Source organism: Stigmatopora argus, chromosome 9, assembly GCF_051989625.1.
Source record: "Stigmatopora argus isolate UIUO_Sarg chromosome 9, RoL_Sarg_1.0, whole genome shotgun sequence".
NCBI classification, from domain to species: domain Eukaryota; kingdom Metazoa; phylum Chordata; class Actinopteri; order Syngnathiformes; family Syngnathidae; genus Stigmatopora; species Stigmatopora argus.
The window spans coordinates 3254308-3277888 of NC_135395.1; the positions used below are offsets into that span (position 1 = coordinate 3254308).

Here is a 23581-nt window from a genome sequence, read left to right on the forward strand (position 1 = left end):
ACATGCAACTAGGCAAAGACCCACAACAGTACAATACAGTATACAGTGGTACCTCTACATACGAGCAGCTCTACCTACAAGATGCTCGAGATACAAGGAAAATTTCGAGCAAATAATTAGCTCTAGATGCAAGGAAATTTTGAGATGCGAGAAAGCCAGGTGGCCATGACATGAGATGCTGTTTATCATTGTAGCGCACTGTCTTTTTTGCTGCATCTCTTTCGTGTAAAACAGATATCTATGAGCACTGGGCAGAGCGTTGCATTTTTTTCAGTGTTTTTTTTTCCGTCACTCAGCGCGAATGGCGGAGCGATTGCTGTTACGAGGAGTAGTATATATTACTTCTCGTTGGCAAGTGGTCGTGCGTTATCCTATTGTGAAGACATTTTTGTGCATCATTTTCAGAATAGTATTTTGAAGGGAATACAAAAGTAAACAGCACATCGATAGAGAAAGCAGGGTGGAGGCGGGGCAAATACAGCCAACCCGGCCAGTATCAAACTTAAATACAAAATTAGAATTAAGTTTAGTGTAAGGTTAGATTAAACTTATTTTTGAGTGTGTCTGCATCGTAATCCAAGTTCATTTAAATTTGTTTCTGTTATGTTGCGAGCATGTTGCCGTGCAAAAAGCGCCCCCCCCTCTTTCCTCCCTTCGAAATCCGTATAATTTTAGTACTATTAAACACATTTTATTACTATTAAACCACTAGTTATGTGTTACTTTGTTAATAGATGGCAAATTAGAAGAAATAAAACATTTTTTTCCAATCCAATATCCTGTTTTTGGTGTTTTTTCAGAGGGTTGGAATGAATTAATTCGTTTTTAGTTCATTTCAATGGGAAACGTTCGTTCGAGTTACGAGAAGATCGACATACGAGCTCAGTCCCGGAACAAATTAAGCTCGTATCTCGAGGTACCACTATACAATACGATAAAAAGCAAAGAGTCGCATTCATTTTGGCCGGGAGCCGCACACGGCTCAAGAGCCACGTGTTTGCCACCCCTAATAATACTGTAGTGAAATCCCCACTCCAAAATATCTCATGAAAAAAATGACTTCATGAATATAAAACAATCAAATGCAAAACAGAAAGACAGAAAACGGGTGTGCCTTCCTGTGGCGCGTGAGAACATACTATTTTCCCCACACTGCACAAAGTAGTTCATTGCATGTTGACTGGAGCTACCCTTGAAGCAGAATAGCATTTCTCCAACAACTGGTTCCAGTTTCCATATTTAATTTCTACGCAAAGCCCGTAATGGCCCTGTACAGAGGGGAAAGAAACAATTTGGTTGCACTGGGACTCATTTTTGAAGTGCAATCAGTTGACTTTACATGTGTTCTAATCAAAAGCAGGTCTGGTGAATGATTTTCCAGGATCGGCCGCTCTGCATTTACAAGCAGATTACAACCAGCACTCTCATTAATGATTTATCCATAGAATTCCATTTTTTTTTCTGGGTTTATCTTTACGGAGACTCTTTTTTTCATCATGTTAAGAAGCCCCTGAGATTAGCATCCTGAATACGAAAGGAGTTTACGTTTCTTTGCTAGAGTAAGTGCATTTCATTTAACGTTTTTGTTTTTTAAATATATTTTTTCAATAAAATGGCATTTCTCTATGCGTGAAACATAGTTCCAAGTCCTCCTTGACCCTCTTGAGGTCCTAACATGGCCTGGACTGATAGGCCTGTGGAGGGCCAGAGGTTATCTGGAGTAAGTAGAAGGCTCTCAAGAGGCTCAGATTTAGGTCTGCGGGGTCCGAACAAACTCAGCTATACACAACAACAACATTAAAAAAGAAAAAAAAAGAAACTTGTTTTGCCACACGAGCAAATAAATCAGTGAGATAACTTGTTTGACACTTTGAACATGCAGAACTGGTTTCACTTCTCCGAAAAGGGTTTGGCTATTATAACAAAGGGGCGATAAGGATTTTATATCACATGATTCTGACAGAAGATAAGGACAATACACCCTTTGCAGAACATGATGGGGTGATGCCAAAATAAATAATCAGTAAGCCATTCCTATGGTCAATAATTGAGCGCTTGGTTTCACTTTTAAAATATTTTGCTATAGTTCTTCATGACAGCAAAAGAACAATATGAGTTATAAGAAAGCAATATACATGTCTGCGAAGAAACAGTAGGAGCAATTTAAGATAACAGGTGACATTTGCAAAAACAGAACTTTAATACGTACCATTTTGGTGCTGTGGGTTGATTACAGTTTGATCTCTACTGCCCCCTATTGTTTACAAAGTGAAGTTCAGTGGGGCGTTAGGTTGAGGCCTGGATCAAGTATGTCAAAAAACATAAAAATTCAATTAAAGTAGGCATTTAAGTGCAGATTTTATCAAATCTGTATAAGTGGGCAAATGTAAAAATTCAAAGCAATCTTAAGGACATGTTCTTACATTTTTAGGGCCATTTGAATATCACTGCAGGCATATTTAATGTTTGAATACAATACGTAATTAGCTTAGGAAATGCCAGACAGTTGGTACCCATCAGAACAAATCAAGTTTAACTGAAAATTGGGACAAACTATTCGTTATTTTGGGGATTCAGGCGAGAACAAGTGGAGTCAATATTTCCCACAATTGAAATCGTGTGTGTTGATTTTTATTCAAAAGTTACTGTCTCCAAACAAGTACAAATCAGAAAACAGTGACTGAAAGAGGGTGGGAGAATAGACAACTCAGGAAGTAGGCAAAGAGTGCAGAACACAAAATGGCCAAAAGGAAAGAAATGAAAGTTGAATATATACACGATATCTAATAAGGATTTATACCAATCAAGTGGTAAGGAACAAACAATAAACAGTACTTTTTTTTTCCTTAAAAGAATTTTCTTTTTACTTACATAAAATAATTAGGCAAAACACAGACTACTTGATCACGTTACATTTGACCACCTCATGTTTCATGTTCTAAGAAGCCAATTATCCACCTTTAAACAAGAGCAATCTGCTGACATGGAAGATTAGCGTGAGAGAAGAAGCGTGTTTAAGGCTTTAGCATGGAATGACTACAAAAGAAAAATTTAAAAAAAAATCAGTAGACAAAACAGTTCATTAAAAGTCGTGTGAGACAAATATATGTCAAAATCTAAGCTTTGTCTAGCTGCCACAGCGCCGCTGAATCACTTGCGTTCAGAAATTTCTGAAAGACGACCTTGCGTTTATTAACATTTGAAATCTCTAAGTATTATCGTGACAGGACTCAAGCCGAGAAACTCTTAAAGCTGAATTTCATTCATTTTATCCAAACTAATTTACACATTAGGAAAGAAGGTAAAAACCCGAAGACATTTTCGAGACAAGAGGAAGAAAGCAAAAGTAAAACTGAAAAATACAAATCTAAAAATCTTTCTCGCCGCATGGATTTACACGCTTTCACCTTTTCTCTCAGGTTCTTACACATTTCTTTCATTTTGTGAAGTTGAAATAAGCAAACCAAAGCACATATATAAAAATCAGCACCAATTCATATATATTTTTATTTAAAATGTAGATACCCATTTTTTGACATGATGCTGCTAGATTGAGAGAAGAAAAAAAAGAAAAAAAGATTTCATCGGACCGCCATACTTGTTGTTCATGGGAACAATTCTCTTCGCAGGTGGCGCTTAAGGAGTGGTCCGAAGCTCGGGGGTAAGCTCAAAAACGTACTATTGGACTGTGGGACTCTTCACAGCAAAAAACAAGGATCGGGACTGATTATTCTACATGACATCTCACAATCTTAACCACCAGTGGTTATTAGGAGCTCAAAGCAGTAAAAATGAACTTAAAATAGGGTGGGGGGGTTTGGGTGGGGGGTACAAGAATGGAAAGACCTCCATCCACTTGGCTAAACACGGTACAGGCAAGCTACTACAGTCTGTTTATAAATTACTACATCACACCCGGTAACTTCTACAATTGGAAAAAGGGGTTAGACAAAAAAAAAAAGAATGTTTCTTAAGTTAAAAACACACCAATTCATCCCCGCTTGGAGTGGGGGGGAGAAAAAAGGGGAACTGAAAAAAGGGAAAACGCGATTATGGATTTTTCTTCAGACAAGTATCGTCTTTTATACGGTTTGGAAGTGGCCTGTTTCACTATTTTTGGAACAGGAAGATCTTAAGCAAGATTATAAAAGTATATATTTGAAGTCCTCTCTGAGCAAGCAACACTGAGTGTGGGTCATCATTGGTCCACGTGGAGTACAAGCCAAAACCTTTTTTTTTTTTTGTAATTTTTGCTTTTCTTACAGAAAACACACTTGTTTTCGCATCTAAAATTCTCTTTAAATACAAAGCTCCTCTTCTCGTGTCCCAGCCTCAAAATCATTTTGGATATTAGTTTAAAACATAGACACTCCCAGGACCTAGAAGAGAGTGAAAAATAAAAAAAATAAAGCGCTTCAGTAAGACGACATGAAAAATAAAAGGAGGGGCTGACAGTTCTGTTTAGACCAGGGGTAGGGGTAGGGAACCTATGGCTCGGGAGCCATATGTGGCTCTTTCCTGTGAGATAAAATATGTAAATCACTGGTGAGAGAGCTGAGTCCCAAACGAACTAATAGGAACGTCACTGTGACGTTGACACTACCTCTACCGGTACACGGTCGATTGGTCGCCGGTCTTTTGGTCGCCGATCTTTAGGTCGCCGGTCTTTTGGTCGCCCGGAAGGTAAGTGATAATTACCATTTAAATTGTTGCTCAAATTCCCTAAATACAAACTGTGAATTACTATTTAGTCATACTTAATGCCCTAGTAATTATTAGGCTAGAGAAAAACTCCAAATTTCCCGGACTTTTATTGTTTTTTGTTGGAGAACTTGTTAAGACCCTGCCTGACTGACGAAGCTTCTTAAAGGGACAACGCATGTACATACAAACTCTTATCACACGTCAGCTCAGTGAAACTGCTCATGGCCATTTTTGGGTTTTATTGATGCGTAGACCGTGTTGTTTTACCTTGTTTTGTCGCCGGTCTTTTGGTCGCCCGTTGTCGCGGTCGGGGCGACCAAAAGACCGGCGACCAATCGACCGCACACGACCTCTATCACCACTTTAATCATAATTTTGTTTTTTATTACTCTTCTGCATGCATGACATCATTGATACTGATTTATTAGCAACAGCATAACAATGTTGTCAAAAGAATTCAGAGACTTATTGTACTTTAAAAGTGGTGAAATGACAAAAAAAATCTGACTTTCATATATTTTTACTTTTCAATTCTGAGAATGGCTCTTAACAAATAACATTATAAAATATGAATTGTTTATGGCTCTCGCTGTCAAAAAGGTTCCCGACCCCTGGTTTAGACTGTTCAGAGATAAAGGCAAAACTACAGAATATTAATTGTGACTCCTATTTTATAACAGAAGCAGTCTCTAATAATTTGGTTACTGTAAGGTTTGTGAATGTGAGAGGTAACAATATTAGCAAAAGCTCAGAACAGAATTCTTCTCAAAATTGTGTAATAAATACATTGAACACACTGTCAATTCATAAACATCTTTTCAGATTTATATGTTATATTTGCAAAGCGTCATCTGTAATGCATCATTTTGAAAATGAATAAATATAAAACGGTGAGAAATGTTAGCAATGAATCATTTGGATTGAACATAATACACTGACAAATGTTCAGGACTTTGTGTCTGCCCTGGATTTCAAGGCCAAGGGGAAAGGAATTTGGCTCCAGCACACACGGCTCGGCTAGCTGGACATTTACAAAGACGTTGTTTTATACGCTTTGTGTCAGCAACTCGAATGCAGCACGCCTCGCGTTTTGCGTTGTTCATCCGCATGCAAAATATCGAGCGTGCGAGAAATAATTCATTCTTACCGACTCATCCATAATAGAAGCGGGGTCAAAGTAGTCCGGCTTGAGTTCGGACCTCTCACGGCGATTTTTAGATGGGGGCTAGAGGAGAGGTTAAAAAAAAGAAATTAAACACACACATATCATAGATGAGTTTATGTATCTTAATAAACTAGATGGATGGAATGACTCGAGTAATGTGCTGCCGGAACTTTTCGAGTGAAATCAACTTGACGTTTGGTATGCAGTCCAACATATGTTTGAGATTACATTTAGTTCTGGTTTTGCACTCATCATGCGTGGTTTTGTGGAGCGGGTGTAAATTGTCAAATAAATTGGTCATGATGTTGCGACGCACTGTCAACATGATGTTTCATTAAACAAAACACAAAGGTCCTTTTAGAGTCCGCCAAAACAAAACTTTTGATGAATATGCTTCTTTCTCGTTTCCCATTTGGGACCGCTGTCGAAATATCAACAAAAGATGCCACGCAGTGATTGTTGCCGGCCTAACAAATCAGTCTCCTATGACTGACTGAATCCTCAAAGTCAAACAGAGTTTTGAGGATTTCACTAAACCTCTCCCGACATCCGAGCGAAGAAAGATGCCCGCTGGAACGAGTGGTGATGAAATAAAGGCGACGGTAATGTTTGGGGGGGAAGCGGCGGCCAAGGGAAAATTGGCATGTTGTTTGGGATGTTAAATGCGACATTAAAATTTAAGACCACATGCAATACATTTCACCAGATAATGAAGGGGGTAAAAAATAGCAACAAAAATGCAGTTGCTCAATCACTAGCGCCGCAGTGACCTCGAAAACGTCCTCGGTAGACCTCACGCCTCGTAGCTCTCACGGTTTTTACGGAATGAGCAACTTAACGTCGGCGAGTGGTTCTTACCAGGTCAATGTCCATTGTATCAAAGTCCATGCCTTCGTTGAGGTCATCCATACGACCCTCGGATGACATCATCACATCTTCCACAATGGGCTCTTCGTCTTCCTCCATGAGGCCGGTGCCGCGACGTCTGCGCGGACGGACCGATACGCGGGCCTTAGAGACAATAAATCACCTTGACGTGCCACGTGGCGGTTGTCTTACATGGCGTGCTGCAGATTGGTCCTGAGCTTGGCGTAGTTCATGGCTCTTTCCTGCTGTTGACGTGCCTCTTCTTGCTGTCTCTGAGCCAGCATCCACGTCACTTGCGAACTGAAATAAATGACTTGAATTAGCACCCATTGTTCACTTGGACTGCTAAAAATGATTAATGTGATGGTGACACTTGGTAATTTACGTCTTGGGCTAGAAATGTGCGCCAGGAGCAAAAAAAATCAACGCTATGTGAAGTTGGACAATAAATACTCTATTGACAGTTTTGACAAGCAAATGGTTTCAAAAACATTATCTCATTCTGATTCATCACACAATCACCAGCATTCATTGAGAATATGATCTTTTTTATCAAATATTTTATCTTCACGGACTTTTCCTTTTGTATTATTTAAAAAAAAATAATAATAATTAAAGAATTTGAAAATGAGTTATTCCCAGGTTTCCTTAGTGTTTTTTTAACTGAAAAAAAAATCGTAAAAAACAAGAACCGTTACCATTATTTCTTTTGTTTTTGTGATTATTTTAAGTTGACAAAAATAAAGACAATTAAATAAACTATTTTGTCCTGTTATTTGAAAAATGTAAATATATACGAACTATATACTTTCCTAATACCATTAAAAGGCGCAAAAAAAGAGATGGAGATTTTTTATGGCTATTTTTTTCAGTGGCAGCTAGTTCAAAATCTCAATTTGTAATAATTTTGCATTGCAAAAAAAATCCTGAGGTGGGGTGGGAGGACGAAAGTCAGAATTACATAAGTAATTTTTGCATCTTTTCTTTTGTTGACCAGAGTCGATTACTAAAACAATTAGTTGTTGATTAGTATGGCCATCATGGCAGCCCTCCTGTTCACCCAACAGCAATATCTCAATAGTCAGATATTAAAAACAAAACCATGAGTATCTACGGATTGCCGTACTTGTAATCCATGGGAGTTTGGTGGTGTTGAGGTGTCTGTTGGTGGTGTTGTTGTTGTTGCTGCTGCGGATGTTGATGGGGCTGGGGCTGGTCGTGAGGGAGCGCGTAGACACCCATGTAGCTATCATCGCGGTTCCTTTTTGGGTCTCGCATGGCGGTGGAGGTGAGGTGGGGGGATGGCAACATGACTGGGGTCTGAATGCTCTGCTGCCACACCTCACTGCTACTGCTTTCCTCTGCAAGGAAAAGGCCAAATTACCACGCAAGAACATCGGTTTATCCCTAGTTAGACTGAAATTTGCACAGATGGCGCTAAGTTTTAGCAAACATTACAATCAAAATTCAAGATTACAGCAACTTGATCCAAAATGGAATTTCATTTTCTTCTTGTTGTTGATGAATTGATGTGGCAATAGTGATAATTAGAAGGCTTCCACCATCTGCTGTTTTATCTCTTTGCCCGTCAGCGCGAGTGCTTGAGCCAACGTTCTTGGAAGGCATCGGAACAGTTGGAAGACATTTTTGGGCTTCGACTGTTTGATTGCAGCCATGTAGTAACCGTGCCACGCTCATAAATTAACGAATGTTTATAGACACGTGTCTTTGTGGTAAGCACTGCAGAGTAATCTGCGCTTAAAGATTATGGGTGAATTTCATTGCGGAATGGTTTGCTACCTTCTGGCAGCTTTCGCTTTGCGGCAGAAGTTCCAGTTGTCGCAGGAGTAGCCTTGGTCTTTTTCGAACGAACCGAGGAGCCTCTGCTGGAGTAGCCACTCATCACCGACATGGTGTCGTCATCACCACCGGCCTGTAGGGAATTCCTGTAGGAAATGAGGGGGAGCCAGCAGTCCTCTCTTTGCAGTGCCATCTGGAAGGTCATGAAACGCTCCAAGTACATGTGGCTGCGGAGAAACAGGGAGAAGTGCATGACACCAACAAACTCATGCGAAGACCAAAACTCTGCAAATGATGCTGCTAGGTGTCCAGTCCATTTAAACTGGGAGAAGCTGGCAGCCAATGATTATTGCCAGACTTCCCAGGTAAAATGGACTGGACGTCTAGTGCTGTCATTGGAACGGAAAGACGAGCATTTAGTGGGTTTAAACATATTGGATGTCTATCCTTGCCAATGACAGGCAATGAACTAAACATTTTTTAAAGTTAAAATTGCATTCATTCATTAAAATGTTACATAATCAAATATGTTTCTTTAAATACTATATGTTATGTGTTAAAATTGTGTTTGACATGAGCTAAAATGCACGCCAGATCTTTATAGGGGCTACATTTTTTTTATAACCCAATAAAGTCACTTTCCCAATGAAGGGTGAACGATATATTACTACTACTACTACTACTACTACTACTACTAATAATAATAATAATAATGAAAGGTTGTTTGCAAAACCCGTTGACCCTCCCACCCGGCAGCAAAACAGAAATGAAACATACACAGTCCTCTTGTCTTGTCTCATCAGCTTTGAGGAGAATTCACTGAGAATGTCTAAGAATGCCAGGTTGAGAGGAGGGCCTCCTTCTCCTTGGGGACTTGGATCCTTAAAAGAAAACTCTATTCCATCCCTATAAAACAAGTACAGATGGACTTTCAGAAAAGAGCAAAGATATTGTGGCTACAAGAAGACTTATTGACCATATTTACTTAACCATCATTCAACAGCAGTATTGTTGAATTTAATTAGGTAAAAGAAAGTCGTACTTGTGTAGCATGGCAATGGCATCTCGTGTTTTCACTTGATCAAGGCCGAAGGTTAGGGAAAATCGACGGGCCAACTCTTTGATTCCGCAAAAAGCGGAGGAGGAGCGGTCAAACCCATGGCCCAGCTCTGACAGCATTTCATTGAAAAGCTAAGAGAAACAGAAGGAAAACGTCAAGCGTGTGGCTGCAAGAAATCGGACACTTTCAAATGTCTAAAAGGAAATGAGCAGACTTTAAAGCACTGACCTGCTGAAGGCTGAGGATAAGGGTTTTGGCACACTGAATCTTGTCAATTTGCCGGGTCTTGCTCATTGTTTCCTTGATGATGTCACCGTAATCATTGTAATACTGTACAAACAAACAGGGAAGAAAAACTTAGTTCTAAAAGGCCAAATCTTAAATCACGTCAAAAGGTGGGTTTCTGCTGTAATACGAATATGTTTGGGAAAATAGTCGCAAAATCATTGAGGAGGGAGGAGGGGGAAAAAAAAAAACTCACCCTCATGTACTGCTTGAAAATGTCTGCTCCGGTTTTCATTTCTACAACACAATAAATGATCAATTTACAATAGGCAGCCAGGAGGTTTCTCCTCTTATGTAACGCTTCAATCTTCAATGCTTCATCATCTTGTTGGCCATCTAAAGAAAGAAAACAACACAAACATTAGACTTTGCCAGGCACTTTTCTGTAAATCTCAATCCCCAGTCACCATACAATAACACGTTTCCCCCCAGAATTAAATGTTAATGCAAAGCAGTTGAACATATGGCTTTCCCAATTTACTTTTAAATTACAAGTACATTCATGAGTCCATTTTTTTCCTTCAGTTGTAGCCAAATGATTCTTTTCCTCAGAATTCACACTTGTTCCAGATGTCATGACCTTTCCTTCAGGCGTTTCAGAAATTAATGGGGAAGAGATGAAACTCAGGGAGGTCATAGTGACCTTGACCTTTTCAAAATCTAATCAGGCCTTCCCTAATTCTTTAGAGAAATTCCTTGAAGGCAGAAGTACATATCACTTTCACAAGAATAGGATGCAAATACAAGTTAAAAACAAAATGCCTCTGGCCATGGTTGCTGCCAGCCAGTAAGTCAAAAGGCATGAAAAACTAAAGGCCAAATAGCTCAGACCTTTGCTGAGGCCCGTTTGAACTTTGGATGAATGCGCTGGGGCGTGGGGCCTGTGCAGTGAGCGCGTGAGGGAGTTTATTTGGAAGCTCGCGCACAATTGATGACTGAATAAATCCATCAGATTGAATACACTTACTTTTTACTCATACAAAAATCTTGGAATTTAATAAGGAACGCAACTCAGGGTGATTATTTGTAGTCGAGAAGCACCAAACCTTTCGGACGTAAAGTGACTCAAAATGTGGTTTCCCTCCAAAACGCTTTGAACACGGCAACAGCATATATTACATGCTATGGCAAGAGACTGCATGCAGTGGACATGACGAGCCCACGAAAAATGCTCGCTTTCTTCTTGCCCCCTTTGAGCAGCTAACTAATAAGAGAAGCTCCCCAGATGCTCTCATTGCGGCACTCGTTTTTCAAGAAGTTGAGAGACCACGGAGTAAAAATCAAACTAATGGAGTTTGTCGGGACATGTTTCATTGAAGTCTATTCGGAGCATTTGTATTTTGTTGAGATTTCCCTCGTTAGGAAGAGCATTAATTAGATGTGAACATAAAAAAGCAGCATTACCAGTGAGACATGTTCTCAATGAACAGAGGAACAGATTCTTTGATTATGTAGAGAAAGTACTTTCATCTAAAAAGAAAAGTAAACTGCTTCTTTACCTTAATTGGCTTTTAAACTTTTTATATATATACACATATATATAATGTGTATACATATACATATATATATATATATATATATATATATATATATATATATATATATATATATATATATATATATATATATATATACATACATACACACACACACACACACACACACACACACATGTACACGTATATATACATATATATACATACATATATACATATACACGTACATATACACATATATACATATACACGTACATACATATATACATATACACATATACATATATATGCATATATAATATATACATACATATATATATACATACATATACACACACAGATATATACATACATATACAGACACGTGTGTGTGTGTGTGTGTGTGTGTGTGTGTGTGTGTGTGTGTGTGTGTGTGTGTGCACATTATTTAATGTTTAGTGGCATAGTTAAAAAAATGTTTTGCTTTCACCAGTAATCCATGTTAAGGCTGAAAGTTTATTTCAGTGCACCCCTAGTTTTAAAGCCAAAGAAACTTAAAAAGACTTATCAATAGGCTTTCATTTGGTTTTCATATGTATTGATGGTGCACTTTATAAACCAGTGCGCCTAATAGTCAGAAATGTACAGGACTACTCAACTTCAGGAGTATACTACAGTACATAAATAACATTAATACGCTTATTGATTACCATATGAGTTGATCATAGGTCTCAATGTGCTTACCAGGGTAGGGCGGTGGCTAGCTTAATCAACTGTACCTGTGCTATTGGTGTCATCATCCTGGTCTATGAAAACGTGATTTAGGATGAAGGTGAGCAGTTCGGACTGAAGCGAATCCTCAGAGGAATAGACCAAGGGTTCTAGATGTTCCCTACCCCCAGCCACCATCTGGTGGCTGAAGATGAGCAAGAGGTCACAAAGGATGGTGAATGCCTGCAGTGAAAAGGAAAAGTAGTTATAACTCCACGTCAACACCGAAACACAAGCTATTAATGTGAAATTGTCACCTGTTCTTTGACGGCTGTATTAACATTAGTGAGGTACCGCTGACACATCATACAAAAGGCCCTCATCTGTTTCCTTAAGGTAACCATGTCATCCTGAAAGGTTAGACAGGTGTTTAGAGGGACAGTCACCCTTCTTGGCAAGGAGTAAACTGAAGTAGGCCAAATTTGAAGTCACCTTTCGGGAGCCGCCTTCGGATAACTTGGCCAGGTGCCACAGGATTACATAGTGGGTACACTGTAGCGAATAGATGACTATCTGCTCAAACAAACAAATAAAAACGCTCATAGAGTGAACGTAACCAACAGGATGCATTCAATAGTTGTTTGAAAATTACCTGCTCAGGCATATCTCCATTTTCTATTCCTGTATTGAGCAACTTAAAGTTGCTGGTGAACAAGTCCCACCCAGAGAGATCATGTGCACTAAGAGACAGAATAAAAGGGGTTAAAAAGAAAGAAAAAAAGATTTTGCTTAGTCTTACACACATTATAGAGGGGTGGCTGAAAATTTTCCCACAAAACGCGATTAAAATTATGTTTAAAGGTTCAATCAAAAAGACTTTTTTTGACTAAATAAAACACCTGAAACATAATCTTATGAGACTTGGGAAACCCCTTTAAGGAAGCTATTTTAAGCTATGTGGATGCCCCGTCTCTTTGGCTGCACACTGATTAGCCTTTGCTCTTCATTGATTATACAAAACACTTTGTTATGCATTTTCTGAGTGCTAAAAATATTATAATTGTTTGTTTTGTTGATTGAAATATGGCAACAGATCCCTAAAGAAGCAACCTCCTCGATCTTACTTGTTACAAGATTTGGTAGTGCAAAAAAAAAAAAACAAGCCAAAAGTTACAACAACAACAAAAACATGACAGGTAAGAGAATATTAGCATATTATAAGCCAAGACTAGAAATTCATACTTGTGAAAAGCTGTGATTCTCTTTAGAGTTGACAAAACTTGATAAGCATCATCTTCATCAGTATCTTCACACTGGAAAGTGAAATTTAGTTAAAGAAAAAATAAAAAGGTCAAAAATCCTTAATGGCAGATGTTTAATTTTCCAAGATATATTGGATGGACAGACAGTACACAAATGACATAGACATAACCCAAACGTGTACCGAGTATTGGTAAGTACTCAAATGAAAGTACTTGCACTCATGTTGAGCCTGAAAAAGTTTTATTGACACACTCTAGCAAAAGGAAATAGGACAAATTCTGTGTAAATGGTGTCAAATAATAAAACAACCCCATACAAATAACATTAATCATAGCCTACCTCTTGTAGAAAATCCTCTAGTAGCCTATTGAACTTGTCTACCAGCTCATCCAGCAGCTGGGAACGGGCAATGTCGACCCTGTTAAAAATGGTGAATTCCTCATTGCAGAGGGCATGGTAGGTCTTAGAGCATGTCTCCAAAACTTCAGTGTCTGTGTGCTTCTCCACAATTTCCTTGATTTGGCGGAGAAGGGCTTCGAGGTGCTACAATCACAGTCAACAGATAGGACAAACAAGATATGCAGCAATTATTTATCCCATAAACATTTAGTAGAGCTGAGAATATATTGATTGCAAGTGTGGAGTTGTAAGAAATGTAAAAAAAAAAAAGCTTCGCTAACCTTTTCCAGACGTCCTGTGGTGTAAATTTCTAAGTCGAAAAACTGAGGAAGCTGCAATAAATTGGTCACCTTTTCTGCATCTACACCATACTGTTGGGCAAACATTCAAATTCACGTGATATTTTCCTAAGAACATATGAAGGCAAATGTATGAAGTAATTACAGACCTTGGCCAGAAGAGGGGGCAAAGCCACCGCAAAAAGCTCTGTCATTCTTGTTCTGTCATCGAGCTGAGTCTTCTTTTCTTTAGCTGTCATCACCTGAGCATAGAACCACGCCAGACACCTTTGTAGTTTGTACTATAACTATCATAGTATCTATCCATCATGCAACTTACCCGCTTCCCTGTGCCTCTTCCCACAGGGGGGTGACATTCAGCAGCCTGGCGTACAGTGCAGAGCATGATTTCAATCAAAGCTGTCTCTTGTCTATCTGTAAGAGCTACAATTTACAAAGACAAAATTCCCGGTTAGTAAATAAACACATTCGCTACAAGCCACTTCTCAGCAATGTGATGATATTTTTGTCATACCTTCCTCTCCTGGTAATGGGTCATCTAATAGTAAGCTGATCATGCAGTCCCAGTCCTTAAGTAACTCGGGACCACATTCCCAGAGAGAGTCCACCAAGTAGGCTGCATGCTCATGGAGCTGAGGAGATTTTCACACAGTATAGGTAAATAACCTGATTACTTCGGATGTTAATAAAAACACAAAAAAAAAACAGTCAAATAAAATGTGTACCTCACTCTCCAGGAAAAAGAAGACAGTGGTTTTTATGAGATTGGCATTGGGACTTTGTCTACCTCTCCTCTTTGGGGCCCCTTCCTCCTCTGGTTCCCTCTGGCTGAACAATCTTGAAAGATATAGAATAGTTTTAGGCTACTGGGTGCTGAGTATACAAAATAATGTAAATTTAATGTATCCTGGTAGGACACAAGAGAACTTGAAACTAGGCTGGGGACAGTAAACATCATTTTTTTTTCTAAATCACAAACAGCATACTTCTTGTAGAGGAATTCTCCTGCTGCGATAGCTACGGGCCTGTGTGCCGAGTAGACCAGATGATATACGCTTTCACAATCCTCAGGGGTCAATACCTCATCTGTACTACTGCAGATACAAAGAAAAAGAACCATTCAAGTATAAATGTAGGAACAAATTTGTTATAAGTTACAACCAAATGTCTAGTGTAATACTTTGTGTGTAAGCAAGTACACACACACACAAGGGGCTTACTGGTAGGAAAAAGTTATTTTGTAGTGATAAAAGGTAAACAATGTAGAAAGTAAGATACAATCATTTGGAACTTACTTCAAAACTAAAGTTAGCAACTTGATTGCTTGAACTGCAACATCGTACTCCTTATCAAGGGTCATGGAGACAATGCGGTCCTGAAAAAACGAAAAGGGGAAGGCTCATTCAACGATTATTTTCCGTGAATACAACAAATCTGAAAATAAATGTTGTCTGATGTGTCAAACTGGTCAATGTACATGAGGTATTGGTAAAATATAGAAAAAAATCATAGTCTTTTTAACATAGTACTTATTTTTTCTTGGTGTTTATCCTGTGCCATCGCATATTCATTAACATGAATGCTTTTGTTCTCTTTTACTTAAGATATCCAGCAGGTGGCGTTTACCTTAAAGCGACTAGTGAAGAGTTCCAGCCTTGCATTGAGCTCTCTGTTGTAGTACAGACCCTGTAGAGCTGTCAGACACTTCAGCCGTACCTCACCTTGCTAAAATCAAGAGATTGCAAAGAGTTGAGTGTTGGATAAAAAAAATAAAAATAAAAAAGCCATTCATATTTATTTCTAGTGTTTTTTATAACAGCCACAGCTCTATAGTATTCTGAAACGACACAAATCTATTATAAATAAGGAAACTATTGTGTTTTTTTTTTAAACTTCCGGTGGAGAAAATAGCTATTTACAGGCAGATATGGCTGACACCCGTCCAAAAAAGAGGAATATACAATGTGACTTAAATATTAATGTCACAATGACTTTAAGGAGCAGAGGAAGAATAGGTAGTAGTAATTAAAGTTTGTTTTCTGACTCACCTTGTCGTGCATTGTCCATCCAACGTACTTTAGGTAACTGTCATTAAGGAAGGCATCGCTATAAAGCTTCATCCAAACGCCAATCTCTTCTATACAAATGGCTCTGATTTCTGCTATAGAGTCACTGTTGAAACATTATTGAGTGTGTTAAGTGAACACCAGTGAAGAAGACCAAAATGCTGATTTGGTGGGTCCTTACCGATAACGATGTACAAAGACTCCTTTAAATATTGCATTCATCATATTTTCAATTTCATCTTGGTTTTCCTGGAGCTGAAATGGAAACATAAGTACATCAGTAAACATTTGGAAAAAAAAAAGGAGTCAGCATATAAGAGTTCTGCAGCACAAGATTCACCTTATATATAATAGATTCTTCTACATCCTCGTGTTTAATTGAGGTAACGTGCCAAATATATTAAATTGACTCAATTGTTAAGCACCTTTGTGAAATAACATGAGTCTCATCAGTAATTTAGTGGTGCAGTTTCCCTTTTTCAAAATGTACTATCTGTATTGCCTGTGTGTGTGTGTGTGTGTGTGTGTGTGTGTGTGTGTGTGTGTACAGTAACAAGGCAGATGGACGGCAACTAGGACCTGCTGAGATATAACCCAGTTAACAGTAGATGCGTCTTCAATAACACGAGGTACATCCTGCATATGTTTCCACCATAACTGCTCCAATTATACAAAAGATAATTTTATTCACACTGATTAATATGCACGGTAGCCAATGCGTAGGCACGTAAAATACTATTGCTTAACTGTAACAACCCTTTAAATTAAATCTTTATTATTGATGTGAGGGGGGAGGAAGTAATGCTTACCCAACCAGAATTTGCCTAGACTTGATATTTGCTACAATAGCATTTTTTAATTGAGAATCCTAGACTCAGTCAGTATGCATTGTTCTACAGTTCAGTTTCCATTTTTTTTAAACACAAGGGGGCACTGCAGCATAAAAATGGCACAGGCAAACAAAAAAGGACAGGTAATACTACAAAACTAGAAAGATTATAAATATTCTATGAATAATACTACAAGATTTGGAAGTGTTCAATTAAAATTAAACAAATGTTTCATTTACTTTAAGAAGGAACATTAATGGCTGATTTGCGCCGTATTATTTCGATCTCCATTGGTTAAGGTATTTGATGGCTTAATAGTGGGAATCTTACGTGACATCTTTTTTTATAATGACCGTCACAGTGCTTTATTTATATTTCACTCAAAGGTTCTTCCACACTTTTTAAACTTTTCTGTCGTTCCCACTTTTGTCACACGGACTGTTTATTCTGGTCATAGTCACAATGCACTCAGTGTTCAGAGTTATAATACCACTTTCCAGTTTAGTGCTTCAATGTGTTTAGATTTCCATTTCGTGCAATATCCAAAAGTCACGAATGACAGCGCAAAGCCACTTATATCAAGCATTGCTCTACGACTTTTCTGGCCAACTGTTGCCATGTATTGTGACATTTCGCTGCTCAGAAGCCTGCAGAGAAAATATTGGCAGATGGACTTGAATAGCGCCTTTTCACCTTCACACCACTCAAACAAAGTACTATGCCATATACAGTCATTTGCCTACTAAAGGCACTATCAGGAGCAATGCGGGGCTCAGTATTTTGCGCCACGCCACCCCACATATATCGGGACATTTGACCTGTCATGACATCCCATTCATTTATTGAAAGACAGTTCCAGTTCTAATCTGTCAAGGTTGTACCTTAAAATTGACCTTACCTCTTTTCGTTTCTGTAAGAGGAGCTCTAGTCTGTCATTGGCCCTTTTGGCAACTATTTTATTCCTCTCTGCTTCGTATTGGCGCTGGGTGTTATCCATGTTGATGCTCAAGTTTAGAGCTACATTCACCAGGGCTGTCATCAGCTTCATTGCTATGGAAACAGAGTATCAAGAAGCAAAATTGATTATTCACCTAAGACAGTACAAGTTAATCTTTCATACATAAGACCCAAAAGTCTGCATGTGTCAATGTGTGAGTGCAACATAAACTTGTAGGGGCAATACTGCACAGATATGAGGGAAATGTTCTCAAAAATTTCCTTCAGTAGAATTCTAAAATTTTACCTGCCAGTGTAGATGTGTGTCGGAAGGCTCTGACTTGAGAGTCTGATAGTCCGGTGAGAAGGGAGATAACTGTGTCCATCATATATTCATCATAGATGATACTGTACTGACACTGCCGTACTAAGACTGTAATGAATTCACAAAAACTTGACTTGAATTTCTTCCACAGGGGCCCTGCTATAGTAAGAGGGTAATCTCCGCTGTCCTAAAGTGGCCACAGGGGAAAGGAAAAGAGTTATTACCAGGAAGGGCTCTTCCAAAAGTTCTTCTTAATCACATCTCATAAGATAGTAACTACAGCAGAAGTCATTCTAATTGAACAGTACTCAATTGATATTATTAAGAAAAGAGTCCAATCAAATTACCTCATCAAATTCCTCTGTCATTCGTCTGATAATTTCTGAGTTCTGCATGTTGCGGAACATCTCTCCACCGACAACACCTGATCAATGAATGCAAAGACAACATGAAAAAAGTGACGTTATCCATAGCGACATTGAAAAGATACATTTGTGCTCAGATGAGAAATATTACATCACAGTAAATTTCTACTATAATTTTCATTGTTTTGATTGAAAAAGATCTGCCCTAGGCATGGAAACACACTCAGAGAAACCCACATTTTGTACTTTTATCAGAAAGAAAGCTAATTTTGCAAATATCTCTTACATGAATTGCCAGTGTGCGTACTTTGCTTATCGGCATTCTCATCCATATTGTGGAAATCGGTAGACAGCTAAAGAGCATATAATTCCACTATTAAGCAATTAGTCAATAAAACCAATCTTGGCAGCGTCAAGCTTCTGTCGTTAAGTTGCTTGTTGGCACCTGACTCCATCATAGTGGAGAGGGTTAGGAAAATGTGAAGTCAAAATAACCAAGTTAGTTTAGCTTGAGAGCTGACAAGGCAAAATTTTACACTTGAAAATGTGGTATGATTAATCAGATATATACATTATGTTGAAGAAAAAAAAGACAACCCAAACCAAGACGTGTGCTTCTTTGCAAGCACTAAAAATGAGTAATAAACATACCTTTACACCCTGAACACTGGATGAAGAAGTTGATAAGATCAAGCAGCGCAACATCCCTGTCATGTTTGTAAGACTCAATCCAGTCATCGACAACAGACTAAGGAGAACAATAAACATTTGTGACATGAGGACCAGTGCAAACAACCTACATTTGATTGTATGCATTATTATGTGTTATATACATATCCAACCTGCATTGCACTCTTGCCCATCTTAACAATCTCAAACAGCATCATGTTTTCCATGCCATTCTCTTGGTGGTGGCCATTTATCCGGCCTTGGCCCTTGGCCCCCTTGCCTTTGTCAGCTGCTGCTTTCTTGCCCTTCTTTCCACCCTGCAACAAGAGCAATAACATTAGGGAATATTTCTTTTTTTATTAAAGAACGCCCAAGGCCCTAAGCATATTAAAGTAAGGATACTGTGTGGTTTTATCCATTCCAATCCATTTTCACAGGCTAACAAGTGAAATACACTCAGAACAGTCCGCTAATTTTGGCGAGATTAGCCATACCACCTTAGTTTTCTCTGAATTGATGCCACAAGTTTGAGACTGGTCAAAGCCAAGGTCACCTTGAACGGATACGACAAAATCCTTCTTACTACAGCACTGTTTATAGAGCGTCTCTGAGTAGTTGGATTTACGCTTACACTACATGTCCAAGTGACCCATTCTAATTTAATGCCTATATCAGATTCCGTCAAACTTTTTTTACACGTACATTTCAAGTAAAACCAACCAAAATACACATGAACAAGTTAGTAAAATATTGACACAGAAGTAAACAACAAATTAAATACACCACAAAATATGGTTCAAGTACACCAAATTATTTGGTTTTCTTAAAGATATCGAGATCCAAACTGCCATAACTTTTCAATGTAAATGCAGTCATCTCATCTAATTTTCTGAACCGTTTTATACTCATTTGGGTCACGGGGGGTACTGGAGCCAATCCCAGCTGTCTCCGGGGACACCCCGAACCGGTAGTCAGCCGACCGCAGGGCACAAGGAGACGGACAACCATGTACACTCACACCCATACCTAGGGGCAATTTAGAGTGTCCAATCAGCCTACCATGCATGTTTTTGGAATGTGGGAGGAAACCGGAGTACCCGGAGGAAACCCACACAGGCCCGGGGAGAGCATGCAAACTCCACACAGATGGACCGACCTGGACTTGAACCCAGGACCCCAGAGCTGTGAGGCTGACGCGCTAACCACTCGCGCCACTGGGCCGCCCTAAATCCAGTCAAAATAACGCAATTTGCTCATTAGTTTTGACAGCACACTAAGGAAAATACAATAAAATAGTGTGTTGCAAAGATGTAAAATGATAAATGGAGACACTTATATAGTGCTTGATCTATACTTTTACTGTCCAAAGTGCGTTACAGGGCCTTTATTTTCAACCCATTCATTCAGACACCAGTAAGCACTGCTGCTGCCATGCCCACTGGGAGCAATTTAGGGTTCGGTGTCTTGCCTAAGGACACTTTACATGCGCACCTGCTACCATTTATGTCCATCCTTGCATGTGTTGTTGTTGCTCACTAAATATTAATGCATTGTGGCCTATTAAATGCTTGGAGACCGGCAATATAACGGCATACTCGGTTCATTTCAGTTCAGTGTGACTCAACATTGTGATTCTGTTCCTACCATCTCATAATGTTTATGCACCAGCCGCAAAAATGAAAAAAGGAATGTAGTCTTATTGCCGCCCCCCTTCTATGGAGGAATTCAATGAAAAGACTTTGAACAAAAATAGAACGAGAAGATGATGCAAATTTAGTATGGATAATTATGTCAAATGTAACTGAAAATCTCCACTTTGTGATTTACATTCCCATTGAAAAATAAAGCCTACATTCCACTACAATCCTTTTTTTTACCATACCTTTCCTTTAGTGGGATTTGAACTCCTTCCATCTGGCTCTTCAGAAAAGTCTGTGTCTGATGAGAATTGTGTGTCTGTATCCCTAGCGAGGACAAAATAACAAGAACATTTAGGTCGGACTGACACAAAAAGTAACAAAAATCCTCATTTCACTTACTGAGCGTAGGGGAAATCTCCTGGTATTTCTGGTGCTGCTATCATTTCTCTAACATCTTTTGGATAACTTCCAATTTATAACTGGCTTGTAATCCTCAGAAAATACACGGACGCTGGCATGAAACCTAAATGGAGATATCAAATTAGAGACATTACAGTCATGAAAAAAAATGATGAAAACAGGCCATTCTCACTTCACATGGTAACAGTGGGCGGTACAGATGCTCTTGTGGATCTTTGCACTCAATGCATTGGTTCCCTCTTCCCAGTCCCCCTCGCTACAAGATCATTGGAGTATCTTCCTCACTGGCCAAATATGGACGTGCTATGTCCGCCCCGTGCATACTTCGACCAATCAAAACGAGTTACCAACATCAACAAGATACTGCAGGCCACAACTACTTACTGTACTGTATAGATCGTACTGTACATGTACGATAGATAAAGACAAATTAACTTGTGAAAGGCAATCATCGACTTGTCTATTGCCTCTGATATAATTAGATAATCAGTGTGAATCTTAATGAGTGCAATCTAATCGAACGATGATAACCCATTATCATAATAGAAGACATGCTTACAAAATAAAGGTGTATATATAGGAGGAGGCCTGTCACTGTATTCAATGGATCGTATTTTCCAGTATATTGAAGGTATTACACGATCATGCAGGTAGTTTATTCACCAGCAATTGCAGAAATAGGAATCATGAACACCAGTGTTTTTTAGTGCATGGTAACGTAGCATTGGTCTTTAAGTCAGCTTTATTGACCAGAGGTAGACATCATTAATGCGCCCATTTCGCTCGTTCCTGCGTTAATATTTTATGATGACAAGATGACGGGATTCAATGGGTGTTGACTGAAAAAGTGGCGCCAAATCGCTCAGGGAATCTCATAAACTTGCTAACACGAAGCTAGAGGCGAAGATCTTGGGTAGTAACATGCCGTTAAGTCCTTTATGGGGGAGTTTGAAAGTCAAATCTGCAGCACACAAATGCCCGCGTTGCCTCGAACGGAGCCGACGTGACGACGCTATTGGTCGGCTCCTGTCAAAATTGACACCGGTGCGCTTGCCGAGGCTAGCGCTGCTAGCATCCGCGGGTAGCTTAGACAAGAGAAAATGGACAGCCAGGTGCAATGCGCCCAAAATTGCAAATCGGTTTCAATTTCCACTTAAACCGTTTCGGCATTGGGTCGGTGTTTCTTGCCGCTATCGTGGGAAGATCACAATACCATAACAACGCAAGCCCAACGATGCTAATGTTAGCAACAACACGTTAGCAGGGAAGCAAACGCAGGCGATTGCCGATTTCGCCCGGAAACGATGGGAATTCCGGGCTAGGCCTCAATATCACAAACAACAAATAATTCAGACGAATTTTGCCTCCACGAGAAAGCCCCATTGGTTAGCTATGCTAATACTACGTGCTAACGTTGCCTTAAAAAAACATCACGTCCTTGCGTCCTCCATCTTGCCTCTGGAGTTTCAATCCCGTATTGCATAAGCAACAAACAGTGTTTACAATTGATGTGAGGTGCAAGCAAGTGCACCGAAACAACAATTGGTTTCTTTGCCTTTTGCCACATTATTTTGCACCGTTTTGTCGGCTCGCTATGGCGATATGGAGCAGCGCTCGTCTCTCACGGCGGGGCTAACTCGGCGACTTGGCTGAGGCAGACCTCCGCGCTCGAGGCTCAACTAGCGTTAGCCCCGGCTAGCAAAATACAATTCAACTAAGTTCCACATAGCTTTCCGCCATTTTACAGCTAACTTACCTTGCTGAGAAATAATAGTCCCGGCGGATTCGTAACTTGAACTAGTTCGACAAGCCTCGGGCCAGATCTCACTGTAATTCTATCAAAACTGTTTAAAAGTCGCGGTCAGAGGCGGTTTTGGACGTTCTCTCACCCGCTTGCTCCGGAGTTCAATTTGTTGTTTCGACGACCTGGGAGGAGGAAATCCTAGTGCAGAGCTACCACCTAGCGGCCACAAGACCACCGCCGCCGCTGCTCGACGATCGGGCACCCAGTGGTCGCCCCTCAGCACTACATTTTAAATCGGCACGTTTCGGTGCCATTGTTATTGAAACGAAAATTAGGACATTATATAGTGGAAACGCTCGTAAGGAAAGTGTGCCATTTCCAATGCAACCATGCTTTAAACCAAGGGTGTCAAAAAACTGGATCAAAAGCCTTAAATATTCATTTTTAATAAATCTAAAACAATGTGTATTTGAGGTTTTAATCATCATCGTCTTTTAATCATTTGTTTTTTTTGGTCCAAACATCTATAATCTTCATTTGAATTTGACCCTAAAACAT

The 23581-nt window shown here is 39.4% G+C and overlaps 1 protein-coding gene across 2 annotated transcripts; it reads right to left on the reverse strand.

Moving 5' to 3' along the window:
- Positions 1–2615: 2615 nt before the first annotated feature.
- On the reverse strand, positions 2616–23276 carry LOC144082509 (cohesin subunit SA-2-like). 2 transcript variants are annotated; one of them, XM_077609731.1, is made up of 34 exons: positions 23169–23276; positions 21259–21382; positions 21102–21183; positions 19393–19536; positions 19202–19298; positions 18533–18609; positions 18168–18372; positions 17823–17974; positions 16276–16349; positions 16077–16200; positions 15655–15753; positions 15324–15403; positions 15015–15122; positions 14754–14865; positions 14543–14660; positions 14348–14451; positions 14178–14270; positions 14011–14100; positions 13670–13873; positions 13310–13380; positions 12720–12807; positions 12560–12640; positions 12385–12477; positions 12136–12310; positions 10078–10217; positions 9825–9926; positions 9579–9727; positions 9314–9442; positions 8537–8763; positions 7863–8097; positions 6929–7036; positions 6728–6854; positions 5852–5929; positions 2616–4379 (listed from the first exon to the last, which is right to left on the reverse strand). In XM_077609731.1, the coding sequence occupies exons 2-34, from the start codon at positions 21300–21302 to the stop codon at positions 4356–4358; spliced, it is 3834 nt and encodes a 1277-aa protein (XP_077465857.1). In that variant the 5' UTR covers positions 21303–21382; positions 23169–23276; the 3' UTR covers positions 2616–4355. The 2 variants fall into 2 exon arrangements, with proteins under 2 accessions (XP_077465857.1, XP_077465856.1); XM_077609730.1 differs by having other exon boundaries at positions 23036–23228.
- Positions 23277–23581: the final 305 nt, after the last annotated feature.